The sequence below is a fragment of the Pelodiscus sinensis genome, chromosome 19 (assembly GCF_052426305.1).
Source record: "Pelodiscus sinensis isolate ZL-2025 chromosome 19, ASM5242630v1, whole genome shotgun sequence".
NCBI classification, from domain to species: domain Eukaryota; kingdom Metazoa; phylum Chordata; order Testudines; family Trionychidae; genus Pelodiscus; species Pelodiscus sinensis.
This window is the reverse complement of record NC_143070.1, coordinates 13,005,249-13,027,340: the sequence shown is the minus strand read 5'-3', so window position 1 is coordinate 13,027,340 and position 22,092 is coordinate 13,005,249. Positions and strand designations below refer to the sequence as shown.

The window sequence follows — 22,092 nt, the reverse complement described above, 5'->3', positions numbered from 1 at the left end:
AGAAGGACAGAGCTAGGTCAAGGGAAAGTTCTGCCTCCTGCCTTCCTTCCCAGTAGCTTTCCAGTATGAACCAGCTGTGGGTGTTAGCACTGCCCCCTGCCTGGCCCTGCGATGGGATAAGAGTTACCTGGGGGCGGGTGTCTAGGTCTCTGTATGGAGGCCTGAGTGTATTGTGATGTCATGTGTGACAACAACAAAGAATGTGGCTGCAGCATTCTTATCCTGCCTCCAGTCCAACTGGTTGGCAACGGCTGGTGCCCAAGGATCTGAGAGACGAGAACTGAGCCTCTGTCAAGAACCTCAGGAAGCCGCTGTCCCTGCGGGCGTGAGAGAGGATGAGTCTGTACAGAAGGTAATTCCCAGAGTCTTTCCCTGCCCCCGAGAGCCCACCTTGGAGATTGGAGCCTCCTCGGCCTAGGACGGGTGGGAGCAGGGTCTGCAACAGTCACTTCCCAACACTCCGTTTTGATTTGACTCGGGGCATCTTCCCTTCTCCTTCTGCTTCAGCCTTTCCCGTGCTCCTGAGACAGATGGGGATGATTTTCCCTCCCTGCCGACTAGTGGGGGTGAATTTCCATGTTTCTTACTTAAAGGGAACGTAGCAAAACTTGAGTAGAATTTGGGTTTATGTCTCCATGGAGCTTATTCCTCTTGGAGGTGCCCCAAGGCATCCCCTGCCTTCAGGGTGGGTAGAGAAATGTTTGGTGTCAAGTAATGATTGTCCAATATCGATGTGTTCAGACAACATCCAGCTCAGAATGTACAGAATTAGAATAACAAAGTGCTATTTTAATTACATTGAAAGTGGTACAGCTCCATAGCCAGTCCCAAACTATCATGTGGGTAGTTCTCTCAGAAACTCAAAACCCCATAGGAATTCTCCTGTACCCCCTCCAGCCTATAAAATATTGGTGTAAATTCCCTCTGACATTCCATTCCAGGTAACGGGTTGAAATAAACTGCTACCTCATTTTGTCATGAGTCTCCGTGTGTTTTCTTTGTAATTTTTTGGTGACCTCAGTTCTGAATCGATGTTCTAAATAGTGTGTAAAACTCTTCATTGAATGCTCACTGGTTCTTTTCCCCCTGCTAACAAAATCCAGATTTTGAAATACTTGACAGGAATTAAACATATTTGCAGCTGATACTCTGTCCTTGCAGGGCTTCAACCCCGCTACTTAACAATCTTTTATTCTTTTATACCAACATTCTGAGTACAAAGCTGTGGGGTTTGAGAGAAGGCCCAGCTGAGAATCATAGAAAATAGATGGGACCAGTGATCCCTCTAAGATTCTCCAGCCACGAGTTTTGTCTTGTGCACCAATAATGAGGTCGTGTGCGCTTGTTGGGATTTGTGCCACTAAGGCACCTGCAGTTACTAACAAATACCTTAGATATATTTAAAATGTTATGGAAGAAAGAATACTACAACAAGGGATCGTTGGCAAGGTGCCTGACTTTAAATGTTTGTTTACTATGAAATCAAATACATTGTTTTCAGTAGCCATTTGGTATCTTACAGGTGTCCTGTTCCTCTGAGGCATAACACAAAACTGCTATTTCTTGGCATAGCAAACAAAATCTGTTATTCATATTGACATATTAAATAAAAAAATTGTTACAGTTTATGCTTGACATTAAAGATTACGTCTCTTGGCTTGATGCACATGAAAAAAACTTTCTACAGGCAAAAGTGTTAGAGAGTCTCTGTTGTGACTTGTGAAACAAAAATTAAATCATTTTGTTTTAACACAAAAAATCACTTCATTTATTTGCTGTATGTAGAAGAGCACTAATCACAGTTCTTGTCTGTGTGTCACGTGATTTTCAATTGGACCCTTCTGAGCACGTGCTGACCGCCCCCACTAGCTCCTGCAGCAGCTCCTGCAGGCATGTGCACGTGTGCTCTACCCCCTGGCTCTCCTGATGAGGAGCATCATGTGCACGTTCCACAGCAAACTACAGCCTGAGAGTGTGAGTGTGAATGTGAGTGTGAGTGTGAGTGTGAGAGATCGATATCACCGTGAGCAAGTGATACCCCTGTGGCCTGCAGAGTGTGTGTGTGGGGGGGGCTGCCCTAGACTAACTGCAACCAACTGGCGCCCTAGGTGATCAATGCAGTAGGCACCCCAGCCCCAAAGGCAGATATTGACTGAGGGGTTTGGTTCTGTGCTGGGGGGAGGGGGGCTGGGGATGGAGTTCTGTGGCTGAGGGTTAGGAGGTTAGGGGTTGGAGGTTTGGGGATGGAGTTCTGGGTCTGGGGTCTGGGGATGGAGTTCTCTGGCTTGGGGCCAGGGGGTTGGGGGCTTTGGATCAGGGGGCTGGGGCTGGTGGCTGCGGGCCTGGGGATGGAGTTCTGGGGCCGGGGAGAGGGTGCCAGCCAGAGGGACCCTCCCAAGATCCCACTCCTCCAGAGAGAAACCCCCCATGTTCCTCCTCCCCTGGGGACGACCCTTCCTGCGGCACAGGGGAACCCCCCCCACACACGTTCCTCCTCCTCTGGAGCTCACCATCCCCTCCCCCCCCCCCCCCCCCGCGGCACAGGGGAAACACCCCCACCCCACCCGTGCGCTCCCACTCCCAGGACTTTCCCCCTCCTGGCCGCAGGGAAGCCATGCTCCAGGTAAGGCACAGCAAAGGGAATGGGAAATGGAAGGGACAGAGTTTAGAATGTGGCGCCCCATGCAACTTGGCACCCTAGGCAGCTGCCTAGTATGCCCATAGGCACGGACCACCCCTGTGTGTGTGTGTGTGTGAGAGAGAGATAGAGAGAGAGAGAGAGAGATCATGGTGGCCTGCAATGTGTATGTGTGTATGTGATCACTGTGTGTGTGTGACAGGTGTACAGCTAGTTCGGATTAGGAAGCCAGGCTCTGCCCAATGCTCAAGCACATTCAGAGAAATATTCTGTATCCATACAAAGTACAGTAAAACTCCATTTTTCCGGCATCTGATGGTCCAGCACTCCTGATGGTCCGGCACCATCAGGAAACCGGAAGTGCTCCGGGCAGCCGGACCATTGGAACTGGTCTGCCCCCGGCTTCCTGATTCAGACGCTGCTGAAACTGACCAGCGGCTGAATTGGGGAAGCTGGGGGCAGAGCAGTTGGAGTGCTGTCTGGTAGGTCCCATAGCGCTGCCCCTTGGGGCTGTGGGACCAACCGGCAGCACCCCAGCTGCTCTGCCCCAGGCATCCCCAAGAGCAGCTGGGGTGCTGCCGGGTTGGTCTCACAGCGCCAAGGGGCGGCGCTACCGGACCAACCCGGCAGCACCCCAGCTGCTCTGCTGCAGGTGTCCCAATTCAGCTGCTGCTGAAACTGACCAGCAGCGGCTGAATCGGGGACGCCTGGAGCAGAGCCGGATCATTGGAAGAGGGGGCTAAGACAGATCTGGAGTGGCATCTCCCCCCATCCCACCCCAGACCCCTCATAGCCCCCCCTTCCAATAGTCCGGTATATCTGATAATCCGGCATCCCCTGGGTCCTAAAGGTACCAGATTATCAGAAGTTTACTGTACATGCTTATAATTTCACACACAGACATTGTACAATCACATGAATAGCGTACATAGGATTAGCAGACAGTAAGCTTCTATTCAATTCCTCACATGGCCCCCTTTATACCACTTTTGGGGCAAAAACACCTCCATGGGTGCAGCAGTGATCTGGCTGCTCCCCTCAAAATCCAGGAACGTGACACATGCCTGTAGAAACCTTTCTTGTTACCCATCACATCCCTTGCTAACTACAAATCCAATTGTGCTTTTTCCTTCAGGACGACTCCCTTGCATTCTCAAGTATATTTAGACTCCTCCCAAGTCATCTCTTATAAACTTCTTATAAACTTCCTGTTTGTGTTTAAGATCACAAAGGATTCCCCTGCTAAGCCCATCTGGTTGTCCACCATATTTGCTTTTCTTACTGTGCATCGGGATGCCTTGGTCTTGTGCCTTCAATAAGGCTTCTTTAAAATCCTGCCAGCTCTCCTGGACTCCTTTCTGCTTCATGTTAGCACCTCAGGGAATCCTGCCCATCACTTCCCTGAGGGAGCCAAGTCTGCTTTTTTGAAGTCCGGTCCCCTCTTCTGCCTGGGTTGGTGGTCTGGAGTGGACCCCTAGCATGACATCACCCTTCTTTTTACCTCTTTTAACCTAACCCAGACACTCTTAACAAGTCTGTCTTCTAGGCCTAGCTTCACCTCAGCCCCGTGTACATTCTTAATAGATAAGGCAACACCTCCTCCCTTTTATCCCTGCCTGTCAGTCCTGGGCAAGCTGTACCCTTCGGTATCAATATTCCAATTGTGTGTATTATCCCACCAAGTCTCTGTGATACCAACTGGGTCATCCTTGTGTTTCTTTATTAGCACTTCAAGTTCTTCCTGCCTATTCCCCGTCCTCCTTGCCTTTGTACACCGCCATCTAAGATACCGATTGGATTTTGCCCCCCTCACTTCTGCCTTGTCCCTCCTTTCTCTCTGCTGTTATAGCCCATGCTCCCTCCCATTTCCAACCCATCTCCCAGGTCTCCATGTTTTTCACTTGCCTATGGGCTTTGGTCACCTGCCCCATCAAAACTAGTTTAAAGCCCTTCTCACTAGGTTAGCCACTCTGTGACCAAATACTCTCTTCCCCTTCCTGGAAAGGTGAACCCCATCTCTGCTCAGCAGTCCTTCTTCTTGGGACAGCGTCCCGTGGTCAAGGAGGCCAAAGCCCTCTTGGTGGCACCATCTTTACTGCCAAGCACTCACCTCCAGGATGTACCTGTCTCTGCCTGGGCCCCGAAAATTGACAGGAAGGACTAAGGAGAACACCACCTGTGTGCCAAACAGCTTCACCTGTGCTCCCACAGCCCCGTAGTCACCTTTGCTCCTCTCAAGGTCACACCTTGCAGTATCATTAGGGCCCACATGGATGAGAAGCAGGGGGTAGTAGTCAGGAGGTTGGATATTCCTCAGCAATGCCTCCATAATGTCTGGGATATGGGCCCCTGGCAGGCGGCATACCTCCCCAGATGACATGTCAGGGCAACAGATGGGTGCCTCGGGGACGATTCCTTCTCTCCCTTATTCAAAACAACATAACAGTTCTCTGGAGCGATAGTGGAAGGGTTAGTATCACAGGATGCAAAACACCAGCCTGAAAAGAAGGAAATAGCTCATTGAGTTTTGCCACCAAAGGCAAATCAAGTAGAAAACACTCAGGAGGATTTCACAAAAGCGTGTTGCAAGTCTGTACAAAGCAAAACTGACTCCAAAGGGATCAGTTTCTGAGGCACAGTGAGATTCAGAACTGCTTAAGAACAATCTATAATACATCTGATTTCACTGAACAATTACTATTTGCTCTGGTAGCTTCTAATAGATAGTAACTATCTGGATTTCATCTGCTGAAGCCCAGAAAGGCACTACCCAGTGAATCACAGCTAGAATCCTAAATAATTCCAGTTAGATAGGCCAGTTTCTTCTGCCTCTTTGTTGACTTCCCAAAATAACAAATACAAATCCTGTACAGTTTAGAGTAGCAGTAATGTTAACTTAGTTAACCCACGTGGCCCCTCCCTGGGAGCAGCTCAGAAGCCACCGTGCCACCTGGATCCCACAACCAGCCCTGGGGACAGCAGAGAGATGCCTGGCTCAGTCTCCTACCCCCACTGAACCCACCACTAGCAACAGCTTCCCTTCCACCAGGACAGCGACTGCAGGCCCAAAGCCCATTAAGAGCAAATGGAGGATGAACTTCAGCCACTTCTATAGCTTGAGGGTCATCAGCCCCTAGAGTCCCAGGCTGTAAGGCCAGAAGGCACAGCCCTGCTCCCCGAGTCTGAGCTCCTGCACCACACAGGCCCTAGAAATTCCCCACAAGAATTCCTGTCACCCACAGCCCCATGCGTCTTCACCTTTGACTGGGTTCTATGGACCAGTTCTGGCTCTTAGAGAAGCGGATGGTTTCAATAGAGCGCTCTTGTATCTGAATCCTGGCAGATTAATGTCTTGCCTTTCCAGGACAGAAAAACCCATTGGTTCCTTCTTTTTCTTCCAGGCTGTGTTCCTTCTTTGAAAGACTCACCTCAAGGGAGCACAGACACAGCCGAGTGCTCCGGGTGGTGGTCCGACCTGCAGCAGCCGAGGCATGCGCCGGCCTCAGTCCACAGGAGCAGGCCTTGCCGGAGGAGCCCAGGAGAACCAGAGGCTCCTGGAAGATCCTGTCAGGCATAAGAAGACTGTGTGCCTGCAGCCAGTGTGGCAGCTCCCTGGCAGAGGCTGAGGAGGAGAGAAGAGCTTCCTCTCCCAGGCGGTGGACACGCTTCTCCCTGAAGAAGAGGAAGAAGAGGAAGAAGAACTCAGCGGAGAAGCAGGAGGAGCCAGAGGAGGAGAAGCCACCGGAGAGCTCAGACAAAGACCAGCTGGATCTCACAGGTGAGGATACAACCCACCCGGTGAGAGGGGAGCATGTGTGGGACACTGACCCCAGTCACTGTACAAGCCTTGAGTGTTAGGGCCGTCTCATGGGACAGCGATGGGCTCCTCAGAGGCTGGAATCCATCGAGTGCCAGACGCTCTGAAGCGGGAAGTGGGAAGAACAGACAATGGCAGGGCACAGCTCTCTGGGGGTCTGGCATCCCCAGCCTAGTCCAGTACCCTCCCTCCCTTCCAGATACCCTACCCCAGCCAACTCCTGCAACCTCCCTCCTGTTCAGACCTCACCGCCTCCAGCACCCAAAGTCCCAGGCCACTCCAGCACCCCACCCCCACCCACACTTCTACCCTTACTCCCTCCTGCGCCACTATCCTTATCCCATGCCCTGGCAGCCACCTCCCACACACCGAACCCCTCATCTTGGCCTCACCCCAAAAGCTAGGGCAGGTCATACAAATCTACTGTCACTGGTACGGAAAAGAGGTAATCTGGCCCATAGGAATCCTTGAACTCTGGTCCTCTCTTGTCTCCCTCCGCTCTCCATGCAGCTGGAACAGTGGAGGGGTGAATCCTAACCCCAACTCCTCCCCCCCGGCCCCTTTGCTTAATTATTTTGATTTTGATTAATAATGTTTCCTTTCTTACCGGTTATACACCTCCCAGCCCCGTGTTATAGCTCCAGTCATCTTTCTCTGCCTGGATCCTCTATTTTGGGAGCTGGGCCCAGAAGGCTCAAGCCAGTCCCCACCCCCCCTTCGATCTCCCCAGCAGGCCACCCAGCCTCTCCTGGAAATGGCTTGCGGAGCCACAATACAAATTTTGACACAAGCAGGGGAGGGGGCTGCTCAGCTCCAAAAGTTTGAAACAGGAGCTCGGGCAGGGAGCGGGTAGCTCAGGGTGTAGAAAGAGGAGCAGCGAGGGGCTGTGTGTGAACAGGGGGTAACTATGTGCTGTGCCAGGAGGGCTCCCCTGCAGCCCCTGTTCCCTGAGGGCTCTGGTGGCCACGGAGCCAGGTCCCCTCTCACCGGCTGTCAGACAAGGGGGATGGGAGCAGTGTTCCCACTAAGATTTTCCAACCTTGGGCCGACTGAATTTTCTCATGTGCAACACCAATATCGCGGTGGTGTGTGGTGTGTGGACCCAAACCCGTGGGTATAAATATGTATTTTCAATAGGCCGTGGGTGTGGAAGAAAATATATTGGGTGTGAATTGGGGAGCGCAGGGGCAAAGGAGCAGGCAGAGAATAAACAGAACTGAATGATCATCAGGGGAGTGTAACGGGAGAAAACAGGATCCCTGCTGGGCCAATTCCCCAGCGGGAGGCAAGGGAGGAGGAGGATGCGAGGGAGGCTGCTGCCCTGTTAGCAGTTCACCGGGCAGGGAAGACTTGGAGCAAAGTAGAGAAGTTGGCCTGATCTGAAGGCGCCTGTAACCTCCCCAGCTTTCCCCTGTGGGCGGTGGCAGCCAATGCAGCACAATTGATCCCTCCTCCCCTTCAGCATGGTCTGGGTCACATGATCCCCCAAGTACGTCCTGGCTCCCTGATTTGCTCCCCCAGCCAGTGCAGACCCTGCAGGGGGCTGGGAGGGATGGGGGTACCGGGGTGGAGGCTGGAGGCAGGACACCCTCCTCCACCACAAGAGAGCGAGTGCCCCATTGTCCTTCCCCAGCCAATCAGGAAAGGGATTCTCACGCAGCTTCCAGGGAACCTTGGATGGGAGCCGAGGGGCAGCTCCAACCCCCTGCGCCAGCAGCAGCTGCTGGAGAGGAGGGAACAGAACCGTTAAAAAGGGACCAGGGGTCACCCCGTCCAAAGGTCGCAGCAGCTCTCAACTGGGAACTGGTCTGGTCTGGGCCATCACTTCCTGGGGTTTCACACGGGAAATGAGGCCTGTTCCCCTCACTGCAGGAAGGGGGCGAGGGCCGGGGAGAGGAGAACGCACCGTGGGAGAGACTCTGCCCCTAGGGGAGAGGAAGCCCAGTGGGGAGAGCCCCCAGCTGAGAGTCATGGGAGCGGCGCTCTCTGCTCGGCCCTGCAAGCACCTTGCTGTGTGACCCTGGGCAAGTCACGTCAGGGCTCTGGGCCCCGTGTCCTGCTGTCGCCCAGGGTAACACATTCAAACCAGCGCGTCTCCTCTGCTCCAGGGGTGGAGAACGAGCTCTCCCAGAAGACGCCCAACGGGGCGGAAGGGAGCGAAGAGGAGGAGGAACCAGACCGCCGGCCCCTCCCATTAGCACAGAGCAGCTCCCACATGACTATGGTAATGAGGCTTGTGACTGAGCCAGTGGGAAGCATCCCCTGCGGGGCGAGTGTCTATGTGCCGGAGCCGGTGTCTCTCAGAGGAGAATGCCCCCCCCCCCCCCCCCTCCGGCTCGGGGACCAAAGGAAACACTCCTACGTGTGACCAGCTCCCTGGAGCAAAGCCGTGTAATATGGGGGCTTTGTGGGAGCACCACGCCGAGGGTGGAAGCAGGGCTCTGCAAGAGCACTCCAAACCCTTGCCTGGCACCGGGGGAGGCTGCTCAATCAAAGGTCTCAGCAGGCTCCTCCATGCTCACTAGGCCCTGCCAGCCCCCAGGGAGCGAGTGTCCCAGGGCAGCTGCCCAGTGGAAATGCTCAGTCCCTACAGGCTCTGCCCCTGTTCATTGCAGACCCTCGGGGAGCCCCCTGCCTCAGCCCAGCCCACAGCCCTGCTGCTGGCAGCCGTGAAGGCTCTGACGGCCCCCGCCCTGGAGAGCTTTCAGGCGGCGGAGGAGGCGCTGAGAGCCACCGTGTCCCAGCACAGCGCCCGCATGGAGCGAGTAAGAGACGCCCGGCGAGGGGCAGGGGCGTGTGGGGAGAGGGGCTGGGAGAACTGGCTCTGAGGAAACCGGCCCTGGGGCACAGGGTCACGGTCTGGCAGGTCGGCTCAGCCCCTTTCCATTCGGTGCTGGGGTGGGCAGGTGTTTCCAGAGCTCTGTGCGCTGGAGCTCGGACACGTCCCTGGGGCCAGCCCAGCCCCACGGCAGGTGGGTCACAGCCCCGCCCTGGAGCGCGGCACTGACAGAGTCTGCCGAGGGGCCACCACGCTGGGCTCCCGGAGCGGACGGGGTTTCCTCACGTGCCCTGCAGGGCCCTTGTGTGACCCACCGGTGCAGCAGGAACCATTTGTCTTTGCCCTTTGCCCCGGTGCCTCTGACGTGTGATCCTGCTGCCCGGCCCCACCGGCTCCAGTGCCCACCCCCCCGGGAATTAGACTGGTGCAGGGAGGGCTCTGCCCGAGTCCATTTCTACAGCCCCTTCCTAGGAGGTGTGAGCATCAGTCACTGCCCTGATCAATTGAGCTCCATCGCCCTCTAGGGAGGCAGGAATTCTACCCGCGTGACACACGGGGACCTGGGACCAAGAGCGGCTCATTGGCCTGGGGACGTTCCTGCCCTTCTCCAAGCGCCGTCTGCCAGGAGGGGTGACCTGGCAGGAGGCCGCTCTTGAGCAATCCCCCCCTCAGCTTTCTGGCTGCCTCCAGGTGGGAGACGTCGTGGGAGAGATTTTCACTTGGCTGGACGACGTCGAGGACCCCAGAGCCAGAAGAGCCGCGCTGGGAACCATCGCCCTGCTGGCTCGCGCCCACCCCCGGGACGTGGTTCCAGCCTGTGTGGCCCACGCGCCACCATGGGAGAGGTAGGGAGAGGCTGTTATCACCTCAGCCCGATTTCCCCTCCCCTCCTCCTCCAGGGCAGAGCGCGAGAAAGGCCTGGCAGGCCACAGCGATGGAGCCAGCTCCCTGCTGGGCACGGGGCTGTCCCTGCCTCCTGAGGGGAGATGCCCAGGCCCAGCCCCTTGGAAACCAGCCCCTCCCTCTTCCCTGCCCAGAGTGCAGACGTGACAGGTCCCTGGAGAGTTCCAGCAGGCTCCTGATTTCTGTGGGTCACCCCCCTTCCCGCCAGCTCCACCAGAGGGACAGGACCAGGCTATGGGGAGCATCCCTGGGCCGTGACTCCAGCGTAAATGTCACCGAGCAGCCTTTGGTGCAGGCTGGGCTGGGTGGTGTCACGCTGTGCGCAGCCCCAGGGCAGTTACTGGAAGCAGCAGCACAGGCTGCAGGAGCAATGAGGCCTCTGGGGAAGGGAATAAATGAAGAGCTCATGGAAGGGACTCACCTTCCTCAGCCTCCCAGCCCCCGGGCGTCTCCTCTAAGGGCCCCCTTTCCCGCCGGCCTTCCCAGCCTCTCCCTGGGGACACAAGGGGGGGCAAGCAGGGACGCTCTGATTTCGGTTTGTGACCTTGCAGAGGTGCCAGGGAGCTGTGGAAGGCCTTGGGGGAAGAAGCACAGCTCTCCCGGCACGTGCTGCACCAGCTGCTGGACAAGCTCCGGAAGAGCCACCGGGAGGAGAGGAGCCGCAGCGTGTCTCTGGCCGTAAGTGAGACTGGAGCTGTCACGTAGCGAACTCGCCACCGAACACGGAGGCCCCTCACTTGGAGCTCAACCCCGTGTGCGTCCCAATGCTCCAAATCAACCCTGCAGCTACCTGCACACAGGGCTTAACTCCCTGTGCTCCAAATCAACAGGGCAGCTCCCTTCTCACAGGCCTAGCAGCCAGAGGTGTGTTAGAACTCCTGGTGGGATTGGTGTGGAGGGGCAGGGGGACCCAGGCCACCCTCTCCACCAGGTCCCAGTGCACCCTGTCAGCGTTGGAGTGGGGCACCACTAGCTGGGTGGGGAATCCAGCCGAAAGACGCCGAGCACCTGGGGTTCAACTACCCGCCCTGGGCTGCTTCCTGCCAGCTTCTCTCCCATCCTGTGCGCCGTCTCTTTCCTCCAAACCGGGGCTTCTGCTGCGGTTCCCTGATGACCGATGACGGCGTCCGGGTGCACATGCGCTTCTCCTCGGGAGCCCCAGCGGCACCTCTGCCCCCGTAGGCCTCAGCCCTGTCTGAGCTGCTCCACCGGCCTTTCTAGCTACCTCCAGCTGGAACCCACCCAGCACTCCTGTGGGGGTGCGACCTTCTCTGCTAGGCAGCCAGGCTTCACCTCTGCAGCCCCAGTGCAGGGTCGGGACACCACATGCCAGGGCTGATCTCCACTCTGAGCACAGAACGTGGGGACCTGAAAGAAAACTTAAAAAAATAAAGCCTGGTCTTTGCAGTCGCTGCTTACAACACTCCCCAGAGTCACAAATTTACTAACTTTGGGGGGAGCGTCCACCATCAAATGACTTATCCTTAAACACAGAGACCTGCCCTTGCTGGGAGGTTTAACCCCAATAAGAACAGTTGGAGGGTGTGTTTGTAAGAGTCTCGAGTGTGTGTTAAAACTACGGATGCGTTTCTTCTTATTTGACATTTGTAATTCACTTTGCTCTGCCCTTTCTCACTTGCAAACACATAAATCCCACAGCTTGTGCTTCATAAAATCACTTTTGTTTCCTATCAAGCGTTGTGTAAACAGTTGTGACCTCAGACCAGAATAGACTCAATGTCTGTATAGCTCTGGGGGCGGGGGAGGGGGAGGGTCTCTGCTCTGTGCCTCGGCTGGGGGAGACCAGGAGACCTGGCCCAGCAGGACAGTGTAGCGAGAAGCTCTTGAGTGCCAAGAAGCGAGTGTCAGCGGCTTTGCCAGCGCTCTGGGAAACGCCCCCGAGGAGTCTTCTGTGATCGCGCCCGTGACACGGATCCTGCCGGGGGCAGGCAGGAATGGGCGCAGTGACACCGCCCGGCACCTCTCACTGAAACTGTCTCCCTGCTTGAGGACTACGTGGCCTCAGAGGAGCCAGGGAAGCCAGACCCCAAGCCGGGGCATCTGAGGGAGTCAAACGAGCAGCACGGTCGGGGTCCCTCTAAATGGGGCGGGAGGATTCGAACCCGACCCGGCAGAAGTTCCCATTGACCCTGGTGATGTAGTTTGGGATCTTGGGGGGATGTTCTCCAAGAGCAAAGGAGTGATCCAACCCTCCAAGGTCTGGCAGCAAGGGGCAGACACAAGCCAGGGAGATGGTCAACCTCAGTGCTGACTCCAGGGTCCCGGTTTAAGATCAGCAAGGACCTTCTTAATCGCCGGGTCCAGCACCCACTGACCAAGACCAACATCTGCCAACTACTGCTCCCGTGACGGTTCTGCCAGGAGCTGATGTGCCTGCGATGTGCAGTGCCCTGGGCCAGACCCTTCAGGAGAGAGAAAACTCTACAGAGAGTAGCACGGCAGGTTTTCTGGCTGGGGAGGAAGCACGTGCCCTGAGTGCCAGAAAAGCAGCCCAATAGTGATCAATGCAGGACCACTGATGCCCTTATCCCTGGCAGGGACACCTTGTGAGAAGATTGGCTTAGATCTGGTGGAACCCTTCTAGAAGAGCAGGATGGACCATTAGTCCACCTCCGTGCTAGTGGGCTACGCTGTTATGCTTAATCGAAGCAACGAGATCTTTTATAGGGGGAAAGGCAGTACGCCGCATTGATTGAGAATACAACAGTTGCATATGCTTTTCAAACAGACACAAAACATCATGCACACACCTACACACAAAACATCATGCATACACAGTTCTGCCAGATGATATGGTTACCAGTCCAGAGTCTGTGTCAATCTAGTGGCCAGGTAGACTGAGCACAGGAGGGAGCAGGGCCTTGTCGGTCGATCGATCCGATACTCCTCTCCAGATAGTGTGGCAGACGAACGCAAAGTTCCATAGCAAAGCACCCTGCTTTATATATTCCTTCTTCTTGTTAAAATCCATGGATCTCGCTCTGTCCGCTTGTGACCGGAATGTTATCTTTTGATGTGAGTGTTCCCAGAACATCTCTCGAAGGTTCATCCTGTTGTCAATCGTCCTTTCGGGGGGCTTGCTTCGCTCTAAGGCTCATCAATCTGCCAATTATTCAATCTTCTCATGAGTACGGGTACGCATTGATAGTTATAGATGACTCCTCTGCAGTCAGGTTGTCTCATCCTCTGTATCGATCTCACACTCGCTCAACCCCCTCCTTTGACCATCTGGTTCTAAAGCCATATAACTTTGCATCTTATCTCAACACATTCACACTTCTTACATGCACAAGTCTCCGGGGTTACAGATCTGCATGGAAAAGCAAAACCATTGTAAATTAAACAATTACAGCTTGGCCTTCAACATTCGCAGAATTCCTCTAATCTTACTAACACAGCCAAAATACCCAGAACTGGTTTTCTACTTCAGAACAAAGAAAATAGACCTTCAACTGAAAGGACTTGATTTGTAAACTATTAAATGTATATTAATATACATATGCCTTATATTGCTATATTACTGCTACGTTACTATACCTAAAATAAGAAATAAAAAAGAAAAAAACTCAATCCTAACAACGCTATCCGGTGCCCCAGACAGTCCCCCCACGAGCTGCTATTGCCAACAAACTCCTGAAGGTGCTTGCGAGGGTCGGGCTGCTGTGAGAGACGTTTAATGGACCAAGGGCCTAATGTGACCTGAAATCTCATGACAGAGCTATGCTGCTTCTCGAACATTCACACCCCTAGAGCCTCGGTCTGCCCCCACAGACAGGTGGGTGAGAAGAGGGATTCAACGAGACACAAAACTGCCGTGGAAGTTCATGGAAGATGATCCTCGACACAAGGATAAGTTGCTACCTTGGGCCCAGAACACACAAGCAGCCCTGCATGATGGGGGAGTGAAAACAAGGACCTGCAAACCGGGACCTCCTGGAAAGCCAGTCACCGGGAGCAACGTGGGGTCTGGACTGAAACTGCATCGACCTCCCGGCATCCCCCCGGCTCCCTGCTGCTTGTGGCACTGGAGTTACTCAGGCAGCAGAGGGATCGTGGGATACGCTGTACATGCGCCTAGAAGTTTGGGTCCCCTCATGATGGTGTCACCCCCTCCAGTCAGGCCTGGGAAGGCGAAGGGCGAGGTCTAGGCCATGGAGAGAGATAATGGGGAATAATGTCAGCCGGACTCTTCTGATCTTTCCAAGAGGTTCCCTTCTGCGCCCATTCTAGCAATGGAAGACGGGTCGGGGGCCATCACATCTCCCCTCCCCCTGAGGAACTAACCCTCCTTCCTCATAAGCCACAAGGATGTGAGAAACGGCACCATCATGACAGCAAAATGCCATGGGAGCGGATGGGAGGTGGGGACAGCTCAGTGACTTTTCTGTCTCGTTCTGACTCCAGGCTATGGACACGCTCTATGAGATCTTTTTCCTGTGGGGATACCGAGAAGCCATCTTGCAAATGTTTCCCCACTTGCTCCTCCTCTGCGTCAGGCAGGTGCAGCATGTGCTGGACCTGTGCCTGCCAGGGACCTGGACGGCCAGCCAGAAATCCAGCCCTGAGGGATCCAGCCGCCTCAGCCCCTTGAGGTAACGGCAGGGGAAGGGGAAGAACAGATTTGATCTGCTGCACCCGCAGGTCACACACGGCCCCTGCGGAGCCCAGGCGCAGTTCTGGGCAGGTCTGTCTGGGGGGAGCGGTGCTGGGCACCCGTGTGCTTGTGAGTCACGCTTGCTCCTCTGACCCTGCCCACAGGCCGGCTCCTTCCCAGCACAGGCAGGGACCACGTCGGTACCTCCCCATGCGCCACCTGCCGAAGTGTTAGGTCCTCGGCCCCACAAGGCCCCAGCCCAGGGCAGGGTCGCCAGAGCACATGCAGAGAGAGCAAGGCCGGCAGCACTGGGGCCCGGCCCGGCAGGGGGGCCGTGTCACAGGCAGGCAGGAGCAAGAGGGACCATGAAGCTGATTCCGTGTGGACTCCCCTGGGGGGAGCCGGGGAGCCCGAAGGCACCTCAGCTGCTGCAAACGGGCAGAGTTTTGCTCCCTCGCACCAACTAAGGATCTGGCCCATGTGCCCAGTGACCTGGTGCCGGCCCCAGCGAAGAGTCAGGTGTTGGACCATTGGGAGCGAGGGCACCGAGCATCTGTAGAAGCTGCAGTGTCGCCACCTGCCAAAACCTCAGTGAGCCCCGACAGGGTGCTGGGTCCATCCCGGGGGAAACCGGCTACTGCTGACCATGCCTTGTGCCCCAGGCCTTGAGCGGGTTGGGCTGTAGTAGATTTCTGACACCAGGATTTTTTTAAAAATTTTTTTTTTTGTGTTTAGCACGTCCCTGGAGGCCGTGAAGACCCTCTTTTCCATGCCCAGATACTGGAAGGAATTTGCCAGTATCCAGTTACAGCAGGGCTGGGAAATGATCGCCTCCCGCCATCACTTCTCCCGAGGGGTGGGCTTGATCGCAAGGTAGGAGTCTCAAGTTTCCTCTTCCTGCGGCCTGTCTGGGCAATGGGAGTTGGGCGGGAGATCCTCCTCTGCCCCAGCCGGCCCTCTCAGCCCCGCAATGGGGGAGGGACTTTCTCTCCCTTTGGTAATCCCGGGGACTTTCCCTTTGCTCTTCCAGAACCATGGTCGAGCACCAGAACCCACAGGTCCCTGTGGTTCTCAGAGAGGCCATCGCCATCGTGCAGAGTCGGGAGGAGGAGGAGGCGCTGAGAGAAATCGCCCTGACTTTCTGCACCGAGGTAAGAGTCCAGAGCGGCCTGGCACACGTGGGCTTGTGCAAAGCAGCTCAGACCCCTCCTGGGCCAATAGGGGCTGGGGCCCATGGCCAGCGGTTCAGCAATCTCACAGCCAGCCAGCTCCTCTGCCCACGCAGATACTAGCGGGACTGGGCAGAGTGGAGGGGGGCAGGGTGAGATTGCTCCTGGCTGGATGCACCTCCCTGGGACATGTGACAAGAGGAGATGTTTCTCCAGTACCCCAAGCCCGGGCCTCTCTCCTCGCCTTCCCCGGGGGTTTCTTTTTCCTCTGCCACAGCGCTCTGCCCAGGACGCTTAGCGGTCCCCAGAGAGTCCTCTGTCCCTGGAGTTCATTGGGGCTTGTGGATTAGTTGCCCTTCTAGGAATGGACCATTTCAAACACCAGCGACTGGCTCCTTCATGCCAGGGATTTTGTGCAGCAGAAAGTGGCCAGTTGGCAAAGATGATGGGGCAGGCACAGACCAAAGGCAGATTTCTGCTCCTTAGCCTGACGCTGATTTTCTCTTTCCAGTTTCTCCAGAGTCCTTCCATCCTCAGCACTGTCACCAAATCAGACCTCCAGGAACACCTGATGGAATGGACCCGAGACAACAACCCTGCGATACGGAGGCTCTGTCTGCGAGGCCTGGCCAGTGTTCTCTTCTGGCCGGGGAAGGTGAGGGGCCTGGCTTGCCCGGCTGGGAGATAACCGACACATCACTGTTGCAAGCCCTGGTTTATGTTTGCACCAAATCTTGGAGCAAGTGGGCCATGTAAGATGTCGGTGCAAAGTTTCAGAGGGAGAGTCTCAGGGCTTGTTGGGGTAGCCAGTGTGGGGAACAGCAGTGCTCTGTGTGGCTGGTTTGGTGCCTCAGAGGGAGGGCCCCAGTCGTGGGCTGTAAGTCGCCCTGTCTCTGAGGAGTTTGCCTTTGACTTGCCTCTCAGCGGTGCCCCAGGGAGCCCCGATCTGACACCAGGGGACCGAGGAAGCCTGTGGTGCTCCCAGCGCCAAAGATCCTGGGGTGCGATACTGAGCAAACCAGGCGCGAGGGGGTGTCCCTGGTCCCGCGCGTTGGAGGAGCATGGTCAGTGGAGGCAGTGGGGAGGGGAAGGAGACTCAGGTCGTCGCTCAGGGCAGTGGGCGGAGGGGAGTCGGGCCACAAAGCCCAAACTTGGCAAGGGCAGAGGAGTCGGGGGGCGGGGTCAGAGCTCGGTGGGCGGGGCCTGGAGCGGCTCTCGGCAGGCGACAGGGCAGGCTCTGCTCAAGGGCCAGGGGTGCAAAGCACCTGGCGGAGCGGCAGGAGAAGGACTTTTTCCCCTGCTGGGGGGCTGGGCCGTCCCTGGGGTCTGGCCGATGGGGAGGGAGGGTCCAGCCCCTGCCCCAGGCTGCGTCCCAGGACAGTGGCGAGCTGCCTTCTGCATTCCCACAGGGGCAGTTGTTACGGGCCCAGCTGCCCGGGACCATCGCCATGTTCTGCGCCACGGACGCAAGGACTGTCCTGGAGGCCATGACGGAGGCGGCAGACGCCATCTACCTGCTCGCCGGGGAGGGGCTTGGCTCCATCTCCCAGGACATGGCAGTCAGCCTGCGCCCGCTCATTGACCACGTAAGGCTGGGAACCCCAGAGAAGCACATTCCCCCTCCCTCCTCTCCCTGCCACCCTGGTATGTCCCTGCCCAGCCCCTTCCCCCCTCAGGCCAGCCATGCGGCACCCAAGGGGGCCCCTGCCATGGGTGGGGAGTCTCCGACACAGCCCCCTCCCAGCAGAGACCTTCTGGGCCAACCTGAGCACCAAGCTCCCAGCCCTGCTGCAGCCTCCCCCCTGAACCTCCTGTCCCCAGATCCTCCCCCGCCTGCTGCTGCTCCCCAAGGGGGCAGGGGTGAGCGCCAGGCCCCAGGGACCCGGGAGGGGAGCCCAGAGCAGCCTCTGTGGCCAGGGACACGGCCCGGCTCTCACCGGCTTCCCCGGCCCGCGTGTCCTTGCCAGGAGAGGGGCAGTGTCCGCTCAGCCGCCATTTCCCTGCTGGGCACCATGCTGAGCGGGGTGAAGGACCCAGACAAACCGGCCGTGCAGCAGGAACTCACCAGCTGCCTGCTCCCGCTGCTGCTCCACCTGGCAGACGAGGAGCAGAGCGTGATCCTGGTAAGTGCCGCGCTCGGTATTTCCAGAGAGCAAAGCGCCAGAGTCCCCTGGGCCCCACCCGTCTCCAGAGCCCCTGCCCAGCCAGGGCCACTGGGGACGTGCAGGGGCCACAGGGGAGGGCCCCTGGGCTCAGACCCTTTGGGATCCCAGAGCAGCCTGGCGCTGCCGTTGCCGTCTCTGCGCAGAAGGGCTGAGCTGTGGAGATCCCGTCCGGCTCTCGCCAGCCAGTTCTCAGCCCCTCCCTTGAGCAGCCTCCAATTGGGAACAAGGGGCAGGAACCTCCCCTGGCAGGGAGAGCAGGAGCCCAAGGAGCAGGGAGGAGGGGACGTGCCCCAGACGCTCCCTCTCTCAGCGAGGCCCCTCGCTCTCCCCTTGTGCTGCAGAGCTGTAAAGTGACCCTCTTCCGCTGCGCCGTGTTCCTCGGCTGGGCCAATCGGAAGAGTCTCTTCTGTAGCCTGGCCTGGGACGGCTCCTCGCAGCTCTTGCCGTGCGTCGGGAAGTGCCTGGTAGGTGTATTCTTTGGGCCCGCAGAGCAGTGAGTGGGGAGCTCAGGGAGACCTTTCTAGCACCATACCCCGAGCACCCAGGGGGTTCTCCACCCCGCTCGACACGCAGGGACATCAGAGGCAGCCCCTCCTAGAAGGGCTCCCGTGAGGTCCTGCCCCTTTTGCTTGTGGGGGGCACAGCGGCTGTGCACCCTGCTCCTGCCCTCCAGTCCCCTGCTGCCCTGCAGGCCCTGTGGGGTTAGGACACTGGGACTGCTGGGCACTGTCTGCATCCGGCCCTTCCGAGAGGGGCAGCTCCATCATCTGGGCTCCTACTGGCTCTTGCCCTGCTCTCCCTCTGAGCTTCAGCAGCCCTGGCCTGCCCGCTGTGGGCAGATCACGTTGTCTGCACTGAGCATTTCTCCCTGCTCTGTTCCTAGATGGAGAATAACGAGAGGAACGTCCCAAGGCTCCTGTTCCAGGCCTTAGCCTATCTGGAAAGCTCCCAGCTGTCCATCCGACATTCTGCAGCCATGTTCATCGGTAAGCAGAGCAAACCCACTTGAGCTTTTCCCGTGCTTCCTTCAAAGCTCTTTTTCCACTTCCCACTCCGTTCTCTGGGACCAGGGGGAATTTTCACTAGTTTCATTGGAACAATCAGTTCAATAGGTTACGATGTTATCACAAACATGCGCTGCCCATCACGACAGTCTCATCCAATTGCCTTAATGGGTCTAGTCTATCCAGCCTAACTAGCATCTCTTCCTCCTTGTCAGTTCTGGGCTTTCAATGTCTGTCATCCCACTGAGACACATGGGCACAGACAGACATAGCCCGGATCTGATATGTTTTGTTCTCTGCTTGTCTGGTGGTGAGCCTGGGCCAGGCAGAACTCAGCTTTCCCAAAGGTCCCCCCTGCTCTACGTCTTTCAGTGGGCTTACAGCAAAATTAAGTGTCTCCCAAGCACAACTTAGCTTTTTGGGAAACTTAGTTTAAGAGCTGCATCACAATGCCAGTGGGAGGGGGGAAGAGGAGAGCTCCCTGCAGAAGTCGTAAGGACACCACACATTTAGTGTTCTGGGGACACGTCTGTTTGAATTAATAAAAAATGAACATGAACCGAAAGGGGTTTCAGGACAAGCATCAGCCAGCAACTCAGGAGCCTCCTGCAACTGCAAATGTGAAACATGGATATAACATGGAAGAGTTAGTTGAATAAAATATCAGCCCTATTGTGTTTTTGTGTATGATTTAGTCCTTCCCATCCCTAACATGCTGCTTCAAGGTCTGCAGCTTAACACTGGTGATCATGTGCTATTTCCTAAATTAACAGAAGTCAGGTTATCTACCAGAATGACACACAAGGTGCTCTCTTAGCTGGTGTAAAATGCTACTCCCAGCTATAAATTACTATGTTTCACTGAGGAGATTTGCAGTAGTGTCTGAGGAAATTAGAGAAGTAATACCAGTGGGAAACTTGATTTAAATCAATGCACCCAGCCTGACAAGCACCAGAATCCGACAGCGGGGATCTGCGTGGGCCAGAATTCACATTTACTGCAAGCTGGAGGGAACCACTTTGCCATTTGGTCTCTTCCAACTTCTCCTGCCCACAACTTTTTGGCCACATCTCCAGGAAACCAGCAAGATGTAATTTCAGTCTCCTTTGCAATCGGCCTTTCAGTGACTTCTGGGGCCGGATGCTTTCTCTCATGTGCTTCGTGCCACATCGAAGGGCCGGGTATTGAATTTCCCAAGGGCTGTCTTGTGGGAATGGCTGAATCTTTAGCAATTTTCAGGGATGATGTTGAAAAGTCCTGAGCTCTGGGGTATTCCTTGTCTGTTTAGGAGAGACCATCCACCATTTCATCTACCTGTTGGCGGAGACAGTGAGTGCAGATGGCATCTACCGCCTGTGTGAAGGTAAGGAAACAGCTCTGGGCGTTTGTGCATCTGTGGGCAGTATGAGGCCTGAACACAGCTGCCCCAGTGTCTGTCTCTGTCTGAGGACAGTGCTTAAGGGGGAAGAATGGTCTTGCTGGTCAATGTAAGAATGGGAGTCAGGAGATTTGAGCCCCCAGGAGCAACTCTGTGCCTCACCTTCCCACCTGTAAAATGGGGATAAGAACACAAAGGCTCTCAAGGGAGGCCGGCCAGAACTGAAGATGACTAGTCATTAGCAGGAGGAGAAGGATTCTTACCCTCTGTCACAAAAAGTTCCACCACCTGCTCCCCTCCACTAGAGAGGTTGTAGGCCAGGGACCTTCACCCAGAGTTGGGTTCTCGGCTCCTAGGCCATCCCATGCGGCCCCCAGGGAACACCTTTCCCTGCCACCTCTGGAGCACTGAAGGCGGCACAAATGCACAAAGGATTCGGTAGAAGTTAGGAGCTGAAGCCCCTTTGTGGCTCTGCACCTAAATGCCAGAGTTACGGTTGCTGTCGTGTTCCCGTGGCGAAGGCCATTGGGAAGCAAAGGTTTCCCAGCCACCTGTGACAGCAGCTCTGTGAGGTTTCCAACCCATTTCCTCTTTCTTTCAGCTTTCCAGGAAGTGCCTTTAAGATCAGACAGGACCACAGCGATCGTCCTGAATGAACATTTTAAATGGCTGCAGAAGCTGGCGAACCTCGTGTGGGGTGCGTTTTGATTAGGGAGCGGCACCGACACAGAAGGACTCTTCATCCTGCCACGGTACGTACAACAGATGGGAGCAGCTCTTTGGAGCAGGGACTGGTCCATGGGCTGGGTATTCACAAGGGACATCAGCTCCCGTAGCAGAGTCCAGCCCAGAGACACCTGGGAAGACGTTCTGAGGCTCTTGCAAAGCCAGGGCCCTGGGCAGCACAATGGGAGAGGGAAGCCGGTGCTGACCAATGCAGGGTCAGACACATGGAAAGCAGAAATGTGAATTATTCCTGTCTGTCTGAGATGGGGGTGGGCGGGGGGGAGGCTTAGTTGTTGGAGCAGTGGCAGTGGGGCCTAGTAGTTGGAGTGGTGGCGGTGGAGCCTAGAGGAGCTAAGAGCAGGAGCCAGAGCCAGGAGTCAAGTGCGGGCCTGGAACCGTCTAGAAGCAGAGCTGGGAGCTTAGCTGGACTGCGAGCCGGGCTGCGCTAGGACTAGGGACGAGGCTGGAGCAGGCTGAGGCCTGGGCGGCCTGGCACCACTCTCAGGCAGAGGAGAGGGCCAAGCCATGAAGCGACACTGAGCAGACTGAGTTGCTGGTTCTCCTCGGAGGTGCCGATGCCTCTTCTGAGACTCACCAGCCCAGCTCCTGCCTCCTGCATTGGCTGGAACCTGACTCAGGGCAACTCAGCCCAGCGTGGGGCTTCCTCAGGCTTCAGTTCAGGGAGGAGTCGGCCCCTCGGAGCCGGGCGACAGATTCACCCTCCCCTCTGAGGAAACCAGGCCCTGCTGTGGCGGCTTGGCAAGGCCCTAATAGAGCCTGGGGCCTTCCCTGCACGGGGCCAAGCGCACTCCACAGCATTAGCCACGAGGGGAGCGAGAGGGTGGGGGGGAACCTGCCCTGCCCCAGAGTCTCCCCCTTGACAATTCTGCTCTTCTCA

The 22,092-nt window shown here is 56.3% G+C and overlaps 1 protein-coding gene across 1 annotated transcript in view; it reads left to right on the top strand.

Moving 5' to 3' along the window:
- LOC142823167 (maestro heat-like repeat family member 5) overlaps positions 1–21,199 on the top strand; it is a 53,059-nt gene extending 31,860 nt beyond the window's left edge. The window contains exons 11-21 of the mRNA XM_089771495.1: positions 10,691–10,815; positions 14,563–14,750; positions 15,488–15,625; positions 15,783–15,903; positions 16,433–16,576; positions 17,331–17,507; positions 17,889–18,044; positions 18,428–18,550; positions 18,970–19,072; positions 20,379–20,453; positions 21,070–21,199. Of these exons, the coding sequence (XP_089627621.1) occupies positions 10,691–10,815; positions 14,563–14,750; positions 15,488–15,625; positions 15,783–15,903; positions 16,433–16,576; positions 17,331–17,507; positions 17,889–18,044; positions 18,428–18,550; positions 18,970–19,072; positions 20,379–20,453; positions 21,070–21,176 (1,457 nt within the window). The 3' untranslated portion in view covers positions 21,177–21,199. The remainder of the gene's footprint in view (positions 1–10,690; positions 10,816–14,562; positions 14,751–15,487; positions 15,626–15,782; positions 15,904–16,432; positions 16,577–17,330; positions 17,508–17,888; positions 18,045–18,427; positions 18,551–18,969; positions 19,073–20,378; positions 20,454–21,069) is intronic.
- The last annotated feature ends 893 nt before the right edge of the window (positions 21,200–22,092 follow it).